We start from the raw sequence: 24,555 nt of genomic DNA, 5'->3' as shown, positions 1-24,555 counted from the left end.
TCATTCATAATTTGAGGACGGAGTATGTTTACTATAACCACAATTATGAATGAACAGGAGGTGATGTAGATCACTTCCCATCCATTTATAGTTGGGGATATAGTAACCATACTCTGTCCTCAATTATCTACAAACACTCACTGATCGCTGAGTGTTTGTACCTCGCTCTCCATCCTGACACGCTGTCACAGGAGGCTGAGCAGAGCGGGGAGAAGATCTCAATCTGGCAGCTGGCCTCCTGTGACGGCACTGCCTGTCTTCTCCCCCATGCGCCGCTATCCTCTGATCTGTGACAGGAGGCTGAGCGGTGTGAGGAGGAGAAATGCCGGCCGCTCACAGCGCTCTCCTCCCGCAGCGCTCAGCCGCCTGTGACAATTTCTCTCCTCCCCGCTGGGACAGAGAGCAGCACTCAGTGGGGAGAAGGGAAAACACGGATGCACCGCTATACCGGCAGAAAAAATTCACTTTCGCCATTTTCGGCAGACGTGTTTTGGTGGCCGATATATCGGTGCATCCCTAGTATTTATTAGGCAAAAATATTATATTTTATAAATATTAACATTTCTAAAGGTTGTTATATTTCTTTGTTGTTATTTTAAAGATCTGGGTAAAGGTCCCCGTTAAAACAGCTGTCTCTTTCATCTGTGTATTTAAAAGTTTGCCTGGATTTTAATATTTCTTTTTTTTGTTTTTAAATATCTTCCATTTTCTTTGTTTTATGCAGAAAAAGACATATTTCTATGCTAAACTGAATTCCAAGGACAATCTAAGAACTGAATTGCCTAAAATAGCTCCAGAATGGCTGCAGACAAAGCAGGAGGTACGTTTATTTTGTAGAAAATACTGTTTATTTTTATTTTAAAATGTTTATGAAATGCTTCTTGCATCAGTGGTAACAAAGAATCTTAACCCCTTAAGGACGGAGGCAATTGTCGAAGTTCTGAATGTAAACAAATCATAGAATTTGAGCTGTATGTCTGCTCAACCATAATTTACCTCATTGTTACATAGTAACTCTTCTTTCTTTCCTCTTTCACCTTAAGAGCACCCACACTTATTATATATTGCTTTTTAGAGGACAAATAGCGATTTCATTTGACATCAAATATTTATAAATGAACTGTAATTATATATGAATAAAATCTAACCAATTATGAGAAATTAACCATTTCCGGGCCGCAATACGTCTGTAGACTGTGGCCCGCAGAAGTGGTTAAAACAAGAACACAGCTGCTGCAGCAGCCGTGTTCTTGGTGTCGTTTTTAACAGCACATGATTGCTGTAATGTACAAGCGATCCGGCATCTGTACAGCCGCCGGATCGTTGGTATCGTGTGGCACCCTCCCCATCCCCGCTGCGGGCGCTGTTCGCTTCCCCCGGGCACACCGCTATTGTGTTATACATACTGTATAACACAATAGCGCTATACAAGTGGTAACAAAGTAAATCCACAATGGGAAACACTCCAAAAAAGAATTACATGTGTATCTTGTCACAAAGTGCCCAAATACTATGAGAGTGTTCTTTGATTCCCTGAGGGCCCATTCACACCACATCCAGAACATCTCCAGACCAGATTGTTTCCAGACCCAAAATGCATCCTAAGGTATCCCTATGCTATTTCTTGCCTCTGTTCACACCAGCGCAGTCCGTTCCAGACCAGAAAAATACTGCTTGTATCATTTTGTCTGGTCTGGAATGCATTGAAACGCATAGAAACACATAAAACACGCTTGGAACACACTGGACCGCACCTGAAAGCCCATTTTAAACAAAAAAGAAACCAAAATGCACCTAATTGTCGAATGAAACCACCAAGAATGCTGCTGGATATTCCTCCAATGTGAAATCCTGTGATCAGACACAAAATACTCTCCTGCTTACCTTATAAACATTTCACTAAAATGTTTTAGTATGGTCTACCGTGCTCCCCTTTTCTCAACTGAGGTCATGTGTCTCTATAATGAGGTAATGATGTCTTTCAGTTCATCCACACAATGTAATATCCGGAAGAAAAAGGAATGGCATATAGCATAATATCGTTTTAAATCTTAAATATACATAAAGAACTACTCCCATGATCCTTTATTGGAAACAGTCAATAATACAGATTCCACACTCTAAAGCTGGCCATACACCTATAGATTATCTGCAGATTTTCTGTGGTCAGATGGAAAAAGTGCAACAGATTCCTCTAGGGATGTTCAGATACCAAGTACAGAACTCGGTACAAGTACAGATACTTTTCCAGCTCCAAGACTAGACTAAAGAAAAATTAAAAAGTTAGGAGGCGGCTGTAATTTTTAAGGAGCACACGGAGCTCCTGGGATTTGTACATCTCTGTTTTTAATGTATGAACTTGTTTTTATCAATATATATGTGATGCACCGATACCATTTTTCCAAGTACTAACAGATACAAGTACTGATACATTTTTGTTTATTGTCATGTGACAGTTTTTCTAAAACAATACAGACTAATGATTTCAGGACAGTGGTGGAGCGCCAGAGCCAGGTCCCAGTTGCAACCCCTGCAACCCTGGTAGTTCTCATGAAAATGCCAAGTATCGGCACTGGTGACTGAACTGTTATCTGGACATCCCTAGATTCCTCCATCCGCACAGTTCAGCGTAGATGGAGGAATCTGTTGCACTTTCTCCATTCTCCTAGAAACTGCAGATAATCTATAGGTGTATGGCCAGCTTTAGAGGCAGCAAACACTGTTGTATAGCACTCTTCACACCCCCATACACCCCCCACCCCAGTTTGTGATAGTGTATGCTCTGAAAGCTTCTGGGGGTTGTGTTGATAGATTACACCTTACTTCCACAGTAGATTACAATGTACACTGTTAATTCTTTTTTGGAGTGTTTCATATTGTGGATTCACTTTGTAACCACTTATACATATAATACAGTAACGTTTACAAGTGGTTACAAAGTGAATTCACAATATGCAATCCACAAAATCTAGGTAATCCCACTGCCATATTGGTTTCCTCCAAAGTAATTGACTTGAAGCAAGAATTGACTTATTATGGGTCAGGACATCTGACATTTGTAGGCTTGCTCCAGGTAGGTGACTCGCTTAGTATGAAGTAAAAATAACAATTCCAGGCACAAGTAGATAATGTTTTTGTAACTGATTTGACTCTTGGTAGAGATTATCCTATAAAGGGGACAATATTTAATGTTAAAAAGATATTTTGATTTTGAAAATTAGTAATTGTTTTTTTTCTCACTTATTTTTTAAAATTTGTTATGTAGAGCAAAATCCTGAAAAACACGAGGGATCTTCTAATTGTTCTGGCATCTCTGACCAAGAGAAGGAGTTGTCCAAGTCTTCTTTTCAAGCATTCACGGTGACTGAAATGTTCTATTCCTGTTTAGTATCATACTGCTTGTATTGATGAGAATGCTTAATTCAAGCTGCTGCTCGGGGAGGAATAGCTTAAAAATGTGTGCTGTTAAAAAATGTAAACCCAATGTCTTACCTAAAGCTCACCACACATGGTACAATCTCCTTTAGATCTACCAACCACTATGAAGTGCATGGGCATGCCTGATTGAACACAATTTGAATTGATACATTAGGAAGGCTCTCGTATTACATAGTTTTGGTAAATCTAAAGTTGATTTACAAAGATTGTAATGCAGGGGTAGGCAACTTTGGCACTCCAGCTGTGGTGAAACTACAGATCCCTTCATGCCTGTGGTTGTTAGTCTTCTAATCATCATTGTGCATGTAGTTTCACCACAGCTAAAGTGCCGAGGTTGCCTATCACTGTTGTAATGTGTATGGTGACCTTCAGGCTAGGTTCACACTTAGGCGACACCTCACTGTGCGGTCAGGAGTCACCAAAGTGTGAACCGATCGCACTGTGGGTGCTATTTTCTAATGGCACCCCAGTCGCACTGGGCTGATTGCGCGGTTTCCCGCCGCAATTCCGCCCATGCTTCCGAACACGATCGTGGCTAAAAAAGCCGCGTGTCGTGTATCGCAAAAAGAAGGTACTTGTACCTTTTTATCTGTGATTGCCGCGCGGATTTCACCCTATTGAAATCAATGGGGCCGTGTGGCAACCGCTGCCTGCATTGTGCAGGACTGCACGACACCGGGACACGTGTCCTGGGTGTAGTGCAGGTGTGAATCTAGCCTAAGACCTCATTCACACTGAGCGATTTGTTATCTTTAAATCATTTGGACTGAATTTATGTATGTCTGAGAATTCAGTAAACATTCAAAACTTTATATGCAGACAATGTGATGACAGATATTGAGCCTTGTTTGTATGTTTAAACCCTGAGGGCTTGTTCACACCAAGTGCGTTCCAGGAGCAGAGCATGTAAAAAAAACTGCAGCAAGTCCTATTTTACCTGCTCTGGAACTCATGCAAATGCATCAAAAATGCATTCAAACGCACTGAAAGCCCATTTTAAACTAAAAAAAAAACCAAACGGCCGGAACGCATCAAAAACGCGGTGTAACACACTGCTTGTGCAGAAACTCATGCAGATCTGGTCTGCATTTGATGTGTACAAGCCCTAAATGGTTCTTATTGGTTAGCGTTGTATGTTTTTATTAATAATGGTAACATTGGTGATCATTGTATGTTGGTATTTATATTACATTTGGAATGCCTTACATTTTAAAAGCTTTTGTACGTGTGCTTGATACAGTTTCTCTTCACCAGGCAGGGAATTATGAGACATGTCTTCAGCATCTTGGTGAACTGAAAGAAATTAATAAAGATGACTACAAAATAATGTTGAATATGGCAGTAGCAGAGTTTTATAAAAGTGACCAGACCACTACGGACATTTTAAAACAAACATTGAACCAACTGAGAAATGAGGTAATGGAAAGTACATCATGGCTTCCTATTAATAATGGAATAGGGTTAAACTGGGTACCTTAAGGTTTATCACTATTTGACGCTGATGGTTATCTGACGTCCTATGCACTGGTTACAGAAGTTCCCGTCCTCAAATAATCTAAAAGGTGCCTAAAATTATTTGCGCACCTTTTTAAGTTATTGTGTGCTGCACCCCAAAAATAAGGAAGGGCAGATTTGTTTTTATCGTTTCTGCAACACCATGTGGCGTCACAGATTTTGCCTCTGTCACATCTTCATAAACCTTGGTGATGCAGAAATAAGGACCTATCTGCCCTTCTTTCTTTTTGTAGCTCACCCCAGCTTGCCCTGACAAAACTGCTCTATTTACAGTTGCTTTTTCTTTTCTGCTTCATCTTTTATAGTAAGTACTCATTTTAGTTTTTATTAACTTGTTTAATGTGCCATTCACATTTTTTTTCACTCTCTTGCTTTTGTATATATTCTAATCACTAATTAGCATACAAATTGTCCCTCTCTGATCTGGTAGCTCCCTTAGAATCCCCCTTAAAAAACTGCTAATCTTAAGTCTGTTGTTTTCAGTCAGTCTGTACAGACTAACAGATTTGCTTTGAAAAATATGCAGTCAAGCATCATCGGAGTACCCCACTTCGAAGCAGGAAATGTTGTCTACCTATTTAACATGCAAATACAATTGCTCCAATATAATATGTTTACAAATGACACAGTAACAATGTTTGTAGAACGTAATATGCTTTGATACACTATGATTTCCCTTTTAAACATAATTTTATTTCCAGTAAGCATATATTTTAAAGTTGCTCTGTCTCAAAACTAAAGCTGGCCATACACTGATCTAATCTTCTCATTCAATCCAAGGGCTGAACAAGAAAAATAGAGCAGATTCCTCCATCAACACTTAGGAGTGTGTTAATCGAGGAATCCTGCTGTTTGCATTGTATTTTGACAGCGCACCCGGCTGCTGTACCTGATGAGAGCAGGCAGCTCATTGGCTGCCGGCTCCTATCATATGAAAATTTTCCAACCAGCTCCTTCGATCAGCTTATCGAGGAATGCTGACAGAAAGGGTGCCGACAGCGGCACACACTGTGCGAATTTCGTCCGGTTCCTCAAAAAACGCACAGTGTATTGTCACCTCAAGAAAAAGACATCTGCTAGCAGGTATAATGTGCACACAAACATACCTGCAGGAGCTCTATTTATCCCTTCTGTGCCTGAATACTGGACCTTTCTGAATGGATAAAGCTCAGACAATTACTGATAATATTGGGGCTTGCCTGATCCCTTGCACTATGATGGGCTGCCTTACTGGCCAGCAGGATTGTATGGCAGACAGAAGGGATCAAGGCAAACTCAATCACTACCAGGAAGTGCTGGACCTTTGCCCCTTCAGAACGCCTTGACATTTGGGTGTCGCAGACATAAGGAGAGCTGCTGCAGGTATGTTCAGATACCGCTGGGTGCCAGTACTTTCTACATGCAGCTTTATAAAGAGATGGAGCCCTAATTGGCTAACTAAGGATACATGTCTGACAAAAATGCCATTCCCCTGACCTGTAGCACCATTATTGTCTATAAGACCTCCTACATGTTTGCTTGAATATCCCAGCTCACTGCTGAGCCTGGTGCATGCTGGTGGAAAAATCCATTCTTATGTAATTGATGTATCTGAACTTTCCATTGGAATACCTCCTATGTGAATTTCTAATATGCAGAAGTGTGATCAATTCCTTAGAGGATAAATTGCTGTTCTACAATAACAGATTGCGGCAGCTGAACTGTAACTGCATATGGCCCCGGTAAAACAATCCATAAGAGTAAGATGACAGGAAAAATGGTCTGTTTTAACATGAAATATCCTTTAAAGCTGGCCATACACCTATAGATTTTCTATGGTCAGATGGAAGAAGTGCAACAGATCCCTCCATCTATGCTAAACTGTGTGGGTGGAGGAATCTCTCACTTGGCCAAGCTTCAAGATCTTGCTAGTCGGCCCCGCTGGCTGTCAAAATACCTGAACAATCTGATTGGATGCAGGCATAATCTATAGGTGTACGGCCAGCTAAACTCCTCTTCTCTACAGTCTTTCCTTTCTGTTTTGTAACTTCTTTTGCTCTGCTGACCCTTTTCAATCACTTACCTGATCAGTACCTTTACATTTGAACACATGTTGTACAATTTAACCATTAAGGTCTATTAGACCAGTACTCATTTAATCTTGAGGGCAGATACTTTCCTTATTTGCTAATCCGTTTCACATGTATTTCAACATAGCCTTGGTAACGTCTCCTTTTTTTTCCCCACTTCTTTTTTCTCTGCCTTTGATTCGTTGCTTATTTTGATAATTACAACTTTTGCTTTATTTACCTATGTTACAATTTAGATATAAATGATCCCTTACTGATTCCAGATTTAGGAATCCTTTTGGATTAAGTTACTAAACATTAGGGCTGCACAGATACCAAGTACAGTACTCGATACAAGTCCGAGTACATGTACCGATACTTTTGAGCTCCAAGACTAGACTAGAGAAAAATTCAAAAATTAGGAGGCAGCTGTCATTTGTAAGGAGCACACGGAGCTCCCGGGATTTGTACATCTCTGTTTTAATGTACGATTTTGTTTTTATAAATCTAAATAAAGGGATGCACAGATACCAGTATTGCGTGTACGAATACTGGTACTTGCCGAGTACTTACAAGTACGAGTACTGCTACATTTTTGTTTGTCATGTGACAGTTTTTCTAAAACAATACAGACTAATGATTTCAGGACAGTGGTGGAGTGCCAGAGCTAGATCCCAGCTGCAACCGCTTCAACCCTGGTAGTTCTCATTGAAATGCCAGGTATCTGCACTGGTACTCAAAAAGTATCTGTGCATCCCTACTAAACATCTTTTTTTAGTTACCTATATATGATATGCTTCGTCATTCCTACTTTGTGTTTGCTGTTGCACTTTTTATTGTTAATGTTTGCATTGCTTATAAATGTTAATAAAAGCATTGAAACTGAAATATCCTTTAATGTCTTATTGCTTGAAGTGCTAGAGATGGTGCATAATATCTTTCACATTCCCATATTTAGATTCATTCAGCTGTTGATGAGATGGACAGTTTAGATGATGTCGAGAATAGCATGCTGTATTACAATCAAGCTGTCATTCTGTATTACCTGCGCCAGCACATGGAAGCCATTGCCATTGGCGAAAAACTTTACCAGTTCATTGAACCTTTTGGTAAGTACCTGCTGATTCTTGCCGAGTCAAACTTTTTATTACATTCTTTGATACATTTTTGAAAGTTTTGCAAGTTTTGTGTCGGTTTCAGACAAAAAAAAGTCATGTTTTCATGAAAAGCAACTTGGAATTTAAAGAAGTTATTTTGTTGGTTAACTTCACACCGCCTGATACTTGACAATTCTTGTTTAGGTTTGCTGGCTCTTCCTTTTGAAGCTTTTGCTTTTTCTTGTCAGAAATGTAAAATTTAGGTAGTACATGCTTAAATATAGTTTTCTGATATGTATAAAAGTTCCCTATACACAGATGAGAACCAATCTTTTCTAATTGCTGTCATTTTTAGTTTGGTATATTCTGCTTCTTCATCCACATCCTGCAGTGTCAGCTGAAGAGGTGATAGCAAAATGTCTGTGTTTAAAATGCTCTGTAAGAAATGCAAAAAGTTGCAAGCTTTGCAATGTGAAAACTAATTTGCAGCATTAGATCAAACATATCATATCATATAAAATAAAACAATATACATAGTGTTCATTTTTATGAACTTTCAAAGCTGCCGAATCTGCTGGTTGAAATTCTGAAATAATGATTCATACCTATGAAATCTGTGACCTTTTATTTGTGACTTAAATATTTGCTACCACTCAGCATGCAGGGTCAGATAAAGAGCAGGGTGAAGTTCCCCTTTAAAGGTCATGATATATGGAGAATGTGCTAAGTCACAAATCCAGTTGTCCATAGAAACCAGTTCGCTTCTTCCATCCGTCAGTTTTGCAGGCTAGGTTTGAATATATATCTAGTGGGTTGTTTTTGACAACAATGCAATTTTCGTGTAGCAGTTTTCATGCAATATGGTGGCTTTGTATGTTTCTACAGTTTGAGGAAGACATTTAGTTTGAATATGATTTTGTTTAACATAATGGTATGGTTTAGGCCTTACTCTAATCATCCTAAAATGTTCATTATACAATGTAATTGTTCATGTTTCTGTATACTTTCTTTCCCATCATGCTGTCTTTGACGCGACATTTTAGGCATGCGTCTGAGAATACCTAGATCATCGCACCACAACCCTTACGGACCATGCACAACACACAGCCGAGGTGAAGATTGTTACTAATTTTTAGTGTTCCCCTTTTTATCCCAAGATCCAGTGGAAGCTGGCAAGCATTCAGGATCCTGTACCATTGGAAGCTGTTCATAAATGTTTACAAACTAGTGTTAAATTAACTTTGTTTGCAGCACCTAAGGGTGTTGGATTATGCTCAGACTTCTTTGTTTTCATATGTTTTCTTTAGACAAACTTCTTAATTACATTTTTCTTGGGCCCCCGCCATGAAGTAACTTGGAGGTCCTCCTTACCCCCCTCCCCCTTCACCCAATCCACAGTTCCTGATGTTATATGCAAGGGGAGTATAGGAGAGGATGGGGGCATAAGTAGCCACTGCTCATTTTCTTTACATAAGGGGTAGCTTGGCTGTGGCTTTTCTGGACAATGTCTTTAACAAAAAAGTGAGGTCTGATAACAGGGTCTCTTTAATTAAACTATTGCAGCAGTATAGAATTAACAGCTTGCAGATTACCCCTAGGGTTCATCAAGGGCCCATTCACACTGGTCTGATATGTTGTAGTTTTTAACCGCATGAATGCTAATATACAATGCACCTTGCTGTTCATTCAGTGGGTTGCCAGCAGACATGCACTATATTTTCAATTTAGTGTACCACTACACACATATGGTTTACATCGGTGTGTTGCCCTGCAAGGCAAGTGAGCTGCCCAGGTGCATCGGAGTGCCAGTTAAAATTCATGTCACCACAAAACATCCCAGTTCGCTTTATGCATTACCTTGCATTATTGCAATGTACAAGTTTCGCAAGAATTTCAGGAGTATAAAATTGTTCTCTGTTTGAGCCCAACTTCTGCCTTCCACCCCCCCATCCCTCCCCATCCCTACCCATCCCTACCCATCCCGAGCCATTGGGGCAAACAGAAAGTAGTGTTAGTCTCTAGTGCTGCAAGCATTTAAAAGAAAATGTGACACCTTGTGACAGGATCTGTGTCAGAATAGTTACTTGTAGGGGATTTTTCAGCACAGAATCACTTCAAATTTCAGAATGATCAAATTATGTTCAGCGTTTAATGTCCCTGGGAAATCAAGGAACAAGTAGTCATTTCATTAACATCTTCCCTTGTGGGACATGTTCAGGCAGATTAAGTCATTTTATAAAACGTAATTGTGTGATTTATCATTGACTCTAATTGGTAGTGTTAATTGCTTGCTAAATCCAGAGCTTGCAATACATCAATTAACTTTCCTGTTTGAAATGGTTTCCCTGAATTGTTTAGAGGCAGTTATTTTACCACTGCTTAGATCTGGGAGGTGTGTTTTCTTTTCTGTATATGGCACAGCATGCATTTTTGTTCTTTAAAACTCTCTGCATTATCTTTTGTTTAAGGAATTAAGGTTTACATATTGATAATCTCTCTATCTCTTTACATGCAACCACCAGAATGTAGTGGAGCTGTAGGAAGTAACTGTAGGTTATATGGACCAGTTGGTTTCGATGGCTGGGTCAGAATTAGGATTTCCAACACTAGTACATCATGCCAATCACAGGGAGTCTAAATACATGGCTGTCATGGTTCTAAAAGTCTAGGAAATGCTTTTGGTTTCTTCGTGCAGCTCATAATTCATACTGTCCGAAGGAATAGCTCTCCCCACAGATTTCCCCTAAACTAATATTATGATCATTGTTATTATACAGAATTTATATAGTGCCCACAGTTTACGCAGCGCTTTACAATACAAGGAAGACATTACAATCGCAATACAATTCAAGACAATATTTTTAATCTTATGAGAGATGAGACATATTTCCTCTCATCTCTGGAAAATTAGTAATGATTCCAGACAGTGTGGTGCCTCAATGTTTAATGATCATGCATGCATGCGTATATACAAACAAATTAAACATGCATGTTATTTTCTTCTTGCACTGGGAACGCTGCATGTCCCAAGTTTAAACAGCTCTTGTCTCGCTAGCCTCACATTTGCTGCTTTAAAACATTTTTAACTTAAGTTTTTTTACTTTTATGTTATCTGATTCTTTAACATTTATGAAAGAGAGAAGTGCATCAAGATGATTAGCGTTTAGAAACAGAGATATCCTCTGCTATTTGATATTGTTTTGCATGATCATAGGTTGGGATGGTGTGTGAGGTCGAACATGAGGTCAAATAAGGCAGTGAATAAGCTAGGTGATCTTTCAGTTTGAAAAGTCAGACTCTATGAAAAGCGAAATAATTGGGCAAATCTAAACCATAGCACTGAATGTTCATGGTCTTGCATGATCCCAAGAATTATTGTTCTCTTTAAAATAGACCAGTGTCCATGAAGAATGTGCCAGTTGCTCTAACATTCAGCAACAGTCAGGTTTCAGTCTATGGTAGAGTGTGTTTGCTTTACTGCACCTATCTTTTTGAATAAAATAAATAAATCCCGGAGGAGTGGAGAGTGAGACACTGAAAGGAGGATCCTCAAAATGCAAGGTGCTGTAAAAACGATTCTTAGTGGTTTTGTACATAACTTTTTGAACTACCCTTAATTTTGTTTTTAAGTTAAACATGAAATATGTATTTGTTAATTTTCCTTTTAGCCAGCATGTGGTCCTTTGTACTCCTGATTAAGTTGATAATCTGCTGTGTATGACAATTCCTGATTAATGCATATGCATGGAGAGTGCTTCATTCTCCGAAAACAAAAAGGGGTTTTCGTTTATTGTTAAAAAAAAAAAAAAAAAAAATGTGTAGTTGATAGCAAAATAGGAGGCATAGCCTAGCATGAGAATGGAATTTAGTTAGATAAGAAACAGTGAGAGATAAGACGCATGAGAACGGACAAGAGGATGCAAAAGAATACATGGCTATATGTGTGAGAGAATGAAAACAAAAGATCTTCTTGTACTGTTGTACTGCATATTTCTGAGCTCAACAATCTGCTTAAATGGCAACTCTAACAAGTATAACTGACTTTGGTTAGCACAACTCTAGCTAGCTTCTTGCACACTCCTTTCCAACATCTTCATTTGCTTCTTTGACAAAAATGCCTGTTTACAGAATTCAAAAGCTTAAGCTAAAATTTTATTGGTAGTGACTTGGTGACTTTAGACCGTTAGTATAAACGTCACATTCAGGCACATTCAATCAGTGTATAAATTCCCAATATCCGCCATAAATAGCATCTAGTCCTGATAGTATCAATGTTGCTGTCCACCTTACACTGCGTTGTGTGCCCTGCAATGGTGTATCCCCACTGTAGCATGGCCATGGTGTATCCCCATTGTAGCATGGGGATAAGCAATTGCAGGGGACACGACGCAGAGGACTACATGCTATTTACGGCTGATATTGGGAATTTATACCCTTATTGAATGTACATTGTGGACGAGAAGTTTATATAAAGGGTTTAAAGTCTCTGAATCCATCTGTCCATCATAACATGATAATGGAACCCATTTATATGGGTACTGATGAGGTCATGCCAAGTGTATCCGAACGCCCACCCACCTGTTTTTGACGCACCGGTTCCTTTTTCTTTTGTTAACTATTGATGCATTCATACCAAGCTCTGAGCCAATATTGTATATAATTTTTTGCTCCTAAGGAACGGGTAATTACCATGAAACGCGCAGAGAAAGTTATATACACCCCTCTACACAATATCGATTACTGTCTATTCCACAAGGAACCTTAAGGGTTATATATTAACTTAAGAATATGATATACAATTTATGGAGAGGTTGTGTATATCTTTTGGGTAAAGAATCTTTTAGATGGATGTAGAGAATGGAGTTTTTGCTTTTTTTTAAAAAAAAACTGTTACACAATTTTTATGATAAGCTTTTGTAATAAAAATGTTTTTACATACATCAGCATTGTCATGTTTCTGCCTAAAAAGTCCACTATTTTGTTCTTTTTTTTCTGCATACTTAAATTGATTTAGGATGTGGCACAATTGAATCCCTCTCCATTAACTAATAAAATATATAGTATATTGTATTCAAATGTTAGTGTAAAGCATTGTTTTGCAGCGATGGTTAACTAGAGTAATAGTACTTGCTTAATTTTCAGGGAGAACCCACTGCCCCTGTCTCCCTTCTGTGATGGCATGGAGCCAGCACTGGAGGGTGCCTGGAGCAGCCTCTTTTTCTGAAAGGTTATATCTATTCTATCTGTCGATCCAGCTAGCTATCAGGCCTTCTATTTTTAGTTATACATCTTGGCAGGACAGCAAGTATAGGGCCAAGCTGATGCTATATTTTCTACAGAAATAACAAAAATCTTGCATATTTGAAATATTTAGATGCAGAACAAATTCTTTTAAATATGTACCCAAACTTATATATATATTTTTTGGCAGGAGAACTAATTTAATAAAACACAAATGGTCTCTTCTCAGTGTTGATATTTACAGTTACTACCCATAGTTACTTATAAATTTACAGATATTACAGTACAATGTTTTGTATATATCAAAGTGGATGTTGGGGGGAAAACCTGAAAACCTTTGACTGCTTGTCCCCCCTCTGTGTAGTTTTTCTTTCCTCCTGCAACTTTTTGTTTTCAAAATGGAAATAGGCAGGTATTGATTTGGTTTGCATCGCTACCTGGTGGTGGCATTTGACATGGCAGTCCAATATATAGATACTGTACCATGATTTCCTACAGGAATCCTTTTTATTAATTTTTTTTTCACTTTTTGCTTCAGTCGTCCAAGCACATTATACAGCAGAAAGGGAGTTCCACCATTCTTTGCATGGGGGCTGCAACAAGTGGGAACCCTACATGTATGTAAAGTATCTCTAATTAAATATTGTGGAATCATTATGGTTCTTTTACTATAGGTCATTTTTCTTCAAGTTTTCCTTCTGATTCCTATATTGATAATTTCACACACTTCCATGGAGTTTACAAAAAAATGATTGAACTTGCCTGAGTATCATTGTTTCTGAATAATAAGAGGGTCACTGTAATTAGGTCTAATTCCGAAATTCCCTATTTATTGGCTAGCAGTGGTCCTTTTCCCAGTTTGAATGTTTCCTTTGCGTGTTATGGTTTCTTGTAACAGTCCAAAAATATACTGGACTGTTGACTGGCCTCCAGCCACACTGACCATTATTGTGTGCTTGTCAATATGACTGAAAAAAGTGCATGAGGTCTTACACTCCTTGGGACAGGGGCAGATCTAAAGTGTTCTGTTTTCTGTTTAAAGCACTATTAAGTATGTTGGTACTGCTTAAAGAAATAAATAAAGAAGGCAATACAACTCACTAACATTTTCCTACTTGTTTATAAGGTATGTGCATGTTATCAATAAAAAAGAAGCAAACTTTTGGTTATTTTTTTTTTTTTATGCTAATGACCGTTAACAGAACAGAGACGTATTCCTTGTTTTCTCTTTCAGAGGAAAAGTTTGCTCATGCTGTCTGTTTTTTGCTTGTGGACCTGTATCTATTAACATACCAAACTGAGAAGGCCTTACATCTGTTGGTAGTGCTGGAAAAAATGCTTTTGCAAGGCAGCAACAACAATAAAAATGGTAAAAATAACGAGGTAAGTCATTGTACAGAAAATGTTATCGTTAATAGTCTGTATGACTATTTCTAGCAGTAAAGGTGACACCCTTTCTAGCAGTAAAGGTGACGCCCTTTCTAGCAGTAAAGGTGACGCCCTTTCTAGCAGTAAAGGTGACGCCCTTTCTAGCAGTAAAGGTGACACCCTTTCTAGCAGTAAAGGTGACACCCTTTCTAGCAGTAAAGGTGACACCCTTTCTAGCAGTAAAGGTGACACCCTTTCTAGCAGTAAAGGTGACACCCTTTCTAGCAGTAAAGGTGACACCCTTTCTAGCAGTAAAGGTGACACCCTTTCTAGCAGTAAAGGTGACACCGGGGGTGATAAGCTGGGGATGTCCTCCCCAAGAAAAAACAAATTGGTGATTCAGTCCACTAGCATAAGCAACATGTTTGAGTAGGGTGATCCTTAATTCCTGTTAGGTTCGGGTATAATCTGTTTTGTTCCAGCTAGTTAAATATTGAACTTTTTTCATGATTTGGTTGTTTCACAGTCCACTGAAAGTATAGAGTCCCTTTTGTTTAAGCCTCTTCATATAAACGGTTAACAAATCATGACTTGACTCCTGAGAACAAATTTATTGGGGGCAATTTAATAAGGCATTTGCAACACTTGTTACATTAGAAAGTCCTGCGCCTAATTTATGAAAGCCGTTTAACAGTTTTGTTAAATCATATCCAAAGCCAAGAACAAAAATTTAATCTATCGCAGCTTACTGATCCTTAGATGTGTGTGGCTGGATTCGATTTCTTTATTCAGGCCTATTTTCCCTTTACGTAGCTGAATTGCTTTTTTATTTTGCAGACAAGCAATACCACCAGCAACAAGGAAGCTTTAATTATGAAAGCTGAAGCAGGAGCTCAACTAGAAGCTGCAAAGTCCAAAATACACCAGGTATATATATGTTTGTTTTACAGGGAAAAGGAAAGTAATTCTCAAAAACAGCCCTCTAAAAAGCCACCATAAAAAGTTTCCTTTGCTTCAATATAGGGGGCAGAGATCATTACAGGGTGCTTTCACTAAAACATACTGCAGTGTTTTCATTATCATGCACTTCTTTTTTTTGGTATCGGAAATTGTATTTTAGTTTACTAAGGGTTTCACCACACACATCCACTGAATTTACCAAATGCACATTCTATTGTTGTGGTATTTTGTTATTGCTCCTTCAAATCCTGCTGGCTTCTGGCTGGTGTTTTTGAGTTGCAAACATGACTTTCGTGTAAGAGCATTATGGGCCTCTAAAGGGAGCACAGTGCGGTAGCTGTTTTGCTTTTAGACGGTCTTTGTCTTATTAATAGTCTCTGTAAAGCCTCAAAGAGCAGAGGGTAAGAGGTGAATCACTGGTCAGCTCTGTGTGTAATTTGAACTTTGAGTTTCTGACCTCTTTATAATCACAGCAAATCATTTAAGATTAGCATGGTTAATGAAGAAAAACCTAATATACCACCTGCAGGCTGAAAGTCATAAGTGTCAAATGTTTATATGCAATAACGTTTTTTTTTTCTGTCCATAACATAAAGAAAATTAAAACAAAAAATGTTTTTAAAATGTAAGTCGCGGTTGGTATGCTACATTTGTTTATAATCAAAGGTTGTACATTTGTGTTCCAGTACAAAGTGAGGGCCTACATTCAAATGAAGTCTCTGAAAGCATGTAAGAGAGAGATTAAGTCCGTCATGAACACGTCTGGAAATGTAAGCTTGTATACCATATATAAGATGGACACATCTTGATCATGTCTATATAGTACATTTTTTTTTTTTTTTTTTATCATGGTATTTTGTTGGTCAGGTGCATTTTCTTTTTGCCTTCTGCTTAGATATTTCGTTTTTCTGTTTATCAGATGTTAGAGGTTGTAATATCAGTAATATTTATAAGTATTTAAAGGAGAACTATGGGGTTAGGGCTTTTCCCCATATTTCTCCTTAGGGTAACGGGAGGACACAAACTAGCATCCTCCCGTCACCCTTAGCTCCGAGATGCCGCACCTAAGCTGAGATGCCGCACCTAAGCTGAGATGCCGCACCTAAGCTGAGATGCCACAGTATACCGCAAGCTACAGCTCGCGGTATACTGAGATGCTGAAGCGGATCCCTACAATTTTATGTCTGGATCCGCCCAGCTGCGTGAGTGACAGCTGGCTCTGCCTATCTAGAGGCAGAGCCAGCTGTACCCGCCCCCTCCCCCGTCCGTTCCACCAGTCAGCGCTGCAGGATCGGAGCGGGGAGGGGGGAATCCAGTCCCTCCCCTGTCACAGCAGAGAGCCGTGACAGGATCGAGAAGTGAGCGAACGCCGGTATGTGTTTGCTCACTTCCCGATCTACTGAGCCGACCTGTGACAGTCTAATTGTCACAGGTCGGCTAGAGCTATGAGTGAAAAGCACTTGCCTCATAGTTTTCCTTTTTTAGAGCGTGTGAACATTCCTTTTATTATTAACAAGCTCAAAAGAGAACTGCTTGCCTCTAACAGATCACACTGTAGCAATAGTAATGGTTTAAGGGAAAAGGTTACATCCTCTGCCTGGTTTTTTATTTGCAGACTGTATCCTCGGTGGGGACATTTCTGCTCACTTCCTGATGAGACAGGAAGGGGTGAAAAATCTCTGCAGTGGGAACAGATACTTCAACAAAATTCCTTTTTTTTTTTTTTTTTTTTTAGCTCGGCAGAGCTATTTACTTTTCCCAAGTCTATTAAATAAATGTTTTGGCTAAATTTGAACTTTTAGATGTACGGAATGTGGTAACTTGTCTTGACGCTGACATTTTCCTATTGTGAAAGCTTGTTTATATATTGTTTTTACAGTCCACGTCATCGCTGTTTTTGAAGAGTAATTTTGAATACCTCAGGGGCAACTATAGAAAAGCTGTGAAACTACTAAACTCTTCAAATATCTCAGAACATCCTGGGTTCATGAAAACAGGTACATGTGTATATATATTTTTTGGACAATTCTAATAATAAGGCACACGTCTGTTGTGCACTACTAAACAGGAAGCACAGGCCACATATGCCATAAGCCAATATGGCTGCCCCTCCGTAAATATACCGAACAATTTATTAACAACACCTGTCTGCCTGCTTATTCATGTAATCATCTACTCCAATCGTGGAAGCAGCACGGTGCATTAAACCATGCAGATAAGTGTGGAGCTTCTGTTAATGTTTACAGCAAACACCAGATGAGGAAAAAGTTGACTTGGACCATGGCATCATTGTTAGTGCTGGATGAGCTGGCTTGAGTATTTCTAAAAGTGCTGATCTTAGTTTTTTCTTTTTTTGGTGCAAAAAACAAAACCAATCAACATCCAGTCAGGTTTACGGGTTTATTAAAGTAATACCAAAGCACCCCATTGGCAAGACTTTGGTGGTGGAATGCAACACATGGCTTTTTACACATGTCTGTGCTTGCAAAGGTCAACCTAATGAATGTAGAAATTGAATGGTTTGGAACTTAAACAAGAACTCCTGTGTGGACAATTGTCCCCAGTACTGACACTGTATAGCCCAATTCTAGCTATTGTAATGCATTTATCCTTTTCAGCACTTTAAGAATGGAAAATGCTTACTTACAGCCTCACTTCATTGAGATCTTCACTATGCGGCCTGCATGGCCGTACACTGCATCTTCCTAAAATTGTTAGAATTCTTCAAAGAAAAATGCAGAGTCACAGAGCTCAAAGAATCAAATGCATGTCAGGTGTTGGGGCACCTGACATATTCATACATGTTTCGGGTCAGTGACTCTCTAAGGGGTTGCTCATACAAACCCCTGGTTTGTCTTCTGTCTTGGCATATAGCTGTAAAAATTGGGGGTTACTTACAGGCACATACAGAGTATGGCTATCACTGACATTCGGTAATCCGCTTGGACACAGGCAGACTTGTCTCTCTTGATAAGGAGATCTAATATGCAACTTAGCACTTGGAGTATCTGCTGTATATGATTTTACTGTATATGACTGTATGTGATTTTAGGTTTACAGCTGGCATGCTAAAGAAAAATGGTTCCTAAAAACAAATTGTTAAAAATGAAGCCTCTTCGGGAGCCTTTCTTATCCGTACACAGTAGAGTGTGCTTTTGTGCAGTGTAGCCATGTGATAGTGTTCTGCAATGTTCTTCATTAGCATTCACAGTCTGTTATTGAACATTACCAACCGGCCTCCAGCTAATATTATTCTATGGAGAGTATTAGTTGAATGAGCTCCTGTTTGCTTTATTAAACCAACTTCTCAAAGTATTGATTTCTGGTATCTGTTTGCACTAGAGTAATGCTCTGTAAATTCCAACATGTCCTAAGGGCGCACTTTCACTTAAACTCAGTAAGCACACCTAATGGCAATCCTTGCATCAAATGAAACTTAGTCTCATTTTTTCATTAGGCACTTTTCTCTGGGAATTTCAAGCCGATGTCTTATTTGTATTAGTGGTTCTTATGTAATAACAGTAATGGAAAAAAAAACGGTAATATATTATGCTAGAACATTTATGTTCATTTTTATCTCTCAATATCCTCCCAAAAAAATGTTGTTTTTTTTACTATGTAGAAATGTTCTCAGGGTCTTATGCATTAACCATCTGAGTCCCAGGGCTATATAATATATATATATATATATACCCCTAGTTATTCAGCACCCACAGGGAACTGTAGATGCCTGATGACTGTAGTTTCTGGTTGCTTGAGAGTTAATAGTAACTTTCAAGCAACAAAGTTACTATAACTATTACACACCCTGGGTGTATATTTATGGAGAGGCTGGACAGAGCTGAAACTGCTCTGCCTGAGTCGCCATACTAACCGGAAGCGCCGTAACATCACTGCACTTCCAATGCATTGTGTTTTTTAAATTTTCTCCTACAGCGCATTTCCTATGGAGCAACCTGTAGAAGGATTGGAAGCCCAGGATCCAATCGATTAAAGTTACTGGGTTTAGTGCTGGACCCCAGTGTCACCTGACTGCTGGCGGTTCCTGCACCAGGAGCCACTGAGTCCGGGTGCCATTTAAACATGGCGCTGGGACAAACAGCCGCACCTATTACATGTTAGAATAAAATGGTGTAAAAAAATGTAGCTTAAATGTTTTACACACTTTCTAAAGGCTGCTATGATTTACTGCTGCAAAAGGATTTTTTTTTTGTTACGCGAGGTCCATTCATTTTCATATTCCAGATTAACGAACCATATATCGTGTTTCCCCGAAAATAAGACCTACCCCAAAAGTAAGACCTAGCACTATTTTTAAACATTCCTGTAATATAAGACCTGCCCCAAAAATATGACCTAGTTTGGGGGTGCGGCCCAGAGAGTAACCAGAATACATTGCGGGGACTAAATGCTGCGCCGCAGCTCCCGCATGCCGCCCCTGTCACGAAATCAGCCGACACCAGTCGGCCTCAGCCTTGCCCCAGAGAACTGCCGCCAGGCAGACAACTACACTTCCCAGCGTGCAGCAGCACAGCGTGGCAAGGAACGTATGGCCAGTGGGGTCGGAGTGTGGAGAGGTGACTGGGCCTCAGTCACTGAGGGAACTTCTGACTGGAGGTCCGTGCAGTCCAGCCTGGCGACGAGAGAGGTGGCTCCCTGGCAGGGATCCCACAGAGAACTGTGGACAGCATCAGAGAGGAGAGCTCCAGGACAGCTGCAGCCTGCAGGTATTGTGACACTGTGTGTGACAGTATTTAAAATAAGACATCCCCCGAAAATAAGACCTAGTGTGGGTTTTTTTGGGAAAAAAAAAAATAGACAGTGTCTTATTTTCGGGGAAACACGGTATCTAAGATAGTTAGATCATCCAAGTAGATTGGTATGGTGTTTTATGCATCTTGTAACATTAAATTATGTTATTAATGTATGTAATCTGTCCATGTTAGTATAACATACAATCCCTACATATCAAAGATTCTTGCCCTAATAGGTTTGGTCTATTTTCAGGGGAATGTGCTCGATGTATGTTCTGGAACAATCTTGGCTGCATCCATTTTGCTATGGGTAAACACAATTTGGGGCTATTCTATTTTAAAAAGGCTATTCAGGAAAATGACAACGCCTGTGCACAGTTAACCTCCCCAAACACAGATCCAGGTAAGAACCCGCACACTTCCCTTAAGTGTTGGTGTTTAATGCAAGTTAAACTGATATGGATGCTGCTTTGCTGACGTGTTTTTGATTGCTCATTCTGAAGAACTTTGCCGTTTAGTGGGTGGCCAGCTTTGTATGTACTTAAAAGGGTGTCGTATATACACCTTTCATGTACCTTGTATACACATGCCTGTTCCGGACAAGGGACACATCAAGAAGTTAGGGAAGGATAAGGATGCACATTTAGAAACAACTCCGCAATGGAAATCCCATATTTCTGTCCTGACAGATCTCAATCAAGGGCACATTCTTATGTCTGTTTTCCTTTGATCAGAAGTGCCTATTTTTCTGCATGAAAATGCATTTGGTTGAAGGTCTGATTGGGCAGGGGTTATGTGCTCATTTGTGTCTAGGTGCTAAAAAAAAAGTTATACTCACCTGACCATCCGAGGCGGCTGGTTCTCAGGCCAGTGTCGAGCATCTTTCCCCCTCTGCTGCAGCGTTTTAAGGATCCTGGTGTCATCACGCTCTCTACACTGTGCATAGACTGTGTATAGAGATAAGGATGCTGAGGAAGAGTGATCACAGAGGCAGGGAGCTGGCTCGGATGGTCAGGTGAGTATAACTTTTTGTTTTGTTATAGCACCTAGAGACAAATGACCACTTAACTCTTGCAGTGCAGGGGTAGCCCCACTGCAAGGGTTTATGCATTTTTTTTTAAACTAGAGTTCTTCTTTTAAAAGAAGGTAAATTAATGAGAAGACTAGTGTAAAAAAAAGAATGCATCTGAAGTGTGTGCGAGGGAAATTGAAGGTACAATACAAGTACATTTCATTTTTACTGTTCGAAGAAATGTTAGAAGTGGGATTTGCCGCTTCTGAATATAATAAAAAACAAATAAACTAATGTGAGTGCCATCACCATGCAATATAAGCATATATGTCACCTGGTTTGTCGTTGCTTTTTAAAGTTTGCATTTCTTGTTTTTAGGGAAGAAATTTTCAGGCAGGCCGATGTGCACATTGTTGACCAACAAACGTTATGAGTTGCTGTATAACTGCGGCATACAGCTCCTACACATCGGGCGACCACTGGCAGCCTTTGAATGTCTAATAGAAGCTGTTCAGGTTTATCATTCGAATCCGCGTCTGTGGTTAAGATTAGCAGAATGTTGTATAGCTGCTAATAAGGGGGTAAGTGCATTCTTCTACAGGATGGTTTAGAGTTTGCTTTACAGTTTCTGTAAAATACGTTGAAAGGAGAATTCTTTAAACTTCTGATTTTGTTTAAATTGGTCACCTTTTGTAATCCGGTTAAAAAATGATTCTAAAATTCTATTTTTGATGGTGCTGCAATGTATTTATCTGCCAGGCACATATGCCAACATGTAGCATTTTATTCCAGTGTTTATCTCCCGCCAGAAAGCTGATGCAGTGGACAGTTTCTTTGCTCTGCCCTTACATTAGCCTTGCTCTAAATCTACAAAATGTAGTGGAGGGTGAAGACACATTTACCATATAAAGTTATCTAGTGCTGGATAGCCCCTAATTTCTCCAACATTTTTCCATTTTATAGATTAGTGTTCTAAAGACAGAATAAAAATGTATTTTAGTAAAAACACCACAAAGCCATGGATTCAGGAGTCCAGGTATCCCATGTATTTTCAGGGCAGCAGTGAGGTGTGTGGGATGGTGGTGGTCAGAACTTGGGACTGCAGGATATTTGGCTACCCACGGTAGTGTCTCATGCAGTATTTCCAGTATTTGAGTTTAGCACCCTGTTGTACACACTCTGTATTGTCCTTTGCTATTGCACCTAGAAGTGCCTTTCTCTTTATTATTTCTTGAAGTGAGTTCTAACTTTGAAAAATGGTGGCTGCAGCATCCCACTTACAGCTCTGGCCACCTAACCAATCCTAGCCTTGTCCTATCAGCAGTATCTCTCACTGACACAGCTTAAGCCAGTAGGATGTGTATTACTGTAATAAAAGGTGAATAGGCACTGTGGGTCTCCTCAATCCTAGATCAAAATGCTTTCCAAGGAAACATTTTAGCAGTCATATAATGGCAGTTTCTTTACGAGAGCTCTCTGTCCCTGCTGCTAATGTTTAATGATCTACAGTTAACGGCTGCCGTCTAATGATGCCCAGCTGTTGGCTGCCGTCTAATGATGCCCAGCTGTTGGCTGCCGTCTCGCTGCTGGCTGCCGTCTCCTGGTGCCCCGCTGCTGGCTGCCGTCTCCTGGTGCCCCGCTGCTGGCTGCCGTCTCCTGGTGCCCCGCTGCTGGCTGCCGTCTCCTGGTGCCCCGCTGCCGTCTCATACACAAATATAGACTGCTGCGGCAACCCACACACTACAGTCAGTGAAGTGGATTGCATGGTAAATATGGTTTAGAGTGAACATTGTGAGCCTGTTTCTACAACTGTATTCTGTTTGTCACTAGGGGGAGCTCATAGTTTGCTCGTATGGTAAAAGCAAGGCTAAAATGTGCTGCATGACTGTTCTGACAGCCATGACATTTAAACTGCTATAAAAAGGAGGAAAATATTTTTATATGATGGGCATCTTGCCAGTTCAAGTCCTTTTTTAATTGCTGCTTTGCAAAACCTGATTTATTAACCGATTAATCGAACTTAATAATCGGCTAACTAATCGATTTTGAAAATAATTGTTAGCTGCAGCTCTACATCCACTAGTTGGGTGCATTTGTTTCAGGTCTGCAAAGTCAGATACATGCCGATTGACGCTTATTTAATGTTAGTATGCACCAAGTGCCTGTCCACCTTAAAGCTGGCCTATGAATAAAATTCACACTTCACATATATCAGTAGAGGGTATGTCAGCATTACCAAATTACAATCATTTTAAGTAAGAAAAGTGGCTCACATACCATACTTGATCATTAGGTTTGTGTGAACATTTTATTTATTACTTACAGGTATTTATATAATGCTGACAATTTTTTTATGCAGCGAATTACGTTCAGGCCCAGCTCTCAAGGAATTTACAATCTAAGGTCCCTATTGCCCAAACACTCAAGGCCCAATTAACCTTTTAGCATGTCTATATAGTGTAGGAGGAACCCAAAGCACAGGGAGAACATGCAAACTCCTTGCAGGTAGTGACTCGAACCAGGCACATGACTGCTGCAAGGCAGAAGTGCTAACCACTGTGCTGCTGTGTTTTTGTGTTTCCTTATGGTAATCTAAAGCTGACCATGCGCTGTTAGAATGTGACGTAGTGACATAGTGTATTTGAGAATGTGGGCTGAATTAAGAAAATATAATAGATTCCTCTGTTCACGCTAAACAGCATGGATGGACAGTTCTCCTGCTGTAGCTATTGTGTTCCGACAGCGGCAGGTGTGCGGGCAGCGGCATAGTAACTGTAGCTGAATGGCCGCAGTTTCTGTTCAGTCAAGACTTTCTGTCCCTGTCAGGCGGAAGGCTGCTGACAGGGCCACCCACTGAGCAGATCTTGGCCAGTTCATTAAGAAATGCACTCGGGGTATAGCCAGCTTGATACTTTTTGATCAATTTAAAAAGTATTGAGCTGGCCATACACTGGTTCTGAGCTGGTCCTACAAAGGGAAGGAGATCATCTGACTAGTGTAATAGCTTTAACTGAAACTCTCATATATGTTAGACTATTGGTGTCATCCAGTCAAGATTAGCCATTCTTTTTGTCCATGTTAAATCAATTTTGGTGCAACTACACAAGAAATGATTGGATAAA

General features: G+C 39.7%; 1 protein-coding gene across 2 annotated transcripts in view; it reads left to right on the top strand.

Moving 5' to 3' along the window:
• CNOT10 (CCR4-NOT transcription complex subunit 10) overlaps positions 1-24,555 on the top strand; it is a 78,385-nt gene that overhangs the window by 2,009 nt on the left and 51,821 nt on the right. Inside the window, exons 2-12 of one of the 2 annotated variants that reach the window (XM_018566962.1) lie at positions 725-820; positions 3,266-3,360; positions 4,693-4,854; positions 7,960-8,110; positions 9,142-9,210; positions 14,574-14,722; positions 15,545-15,634; positions 16,354-16,437; positions 17,547-17,664; positions 20,675-20,824; positions 21,812-22,014. In XM_018566962.1, the coding sequence (XP_018422464.1) occupies positions 799-820; positions 3,266-3,360; positions 4,693-4,854; positions 7,960-8,110; positions 9,142-9,210; positions 14,574-14,722; positions 15,545-15,634; positions 16,354-16,437; positions 17,547-17,664; positions 20,675-20,824; positions 21,812-22,014 (1,293 nt within the window). In that variant the 5' untranslated portion in view covers positions 725-798. The remainder of the gene's footprint in view (positions 1-724; positions 821-3,265; positions 3,361-4,692; positions 4,855-7,959; positions 8,111-9,141; positions 9,211-14,573; positions 14,723-15,544; positions 15,635-16,353; positions 16,438-17,546; positions 17,665-20,674; positions 20,825-21,811; positions 22,015-24,555) is intronic. The other variant, XM_018566963.1, reaches the window with a different exon arrangement.

This window comes from Nanorana parkeri, unplaced genomic scaffold (assembly GCF_000935625.1).
Source record: "Nanorana parkeri isolate BGI_ZX_2015 unplaced genomic scaffold, ASM93562v1 scaffold993, whole genome shotgun sequence".
Classification (NCBI taxonomy): Eukaryota; Metazoa; Chordata; class Amphibia; order Anura; family Dicroglossidae; genus Nanorana; species Nanorana parkeri.
This window is presented reverse-complemented; position numbering and strand designations above follow the sequence as displayed.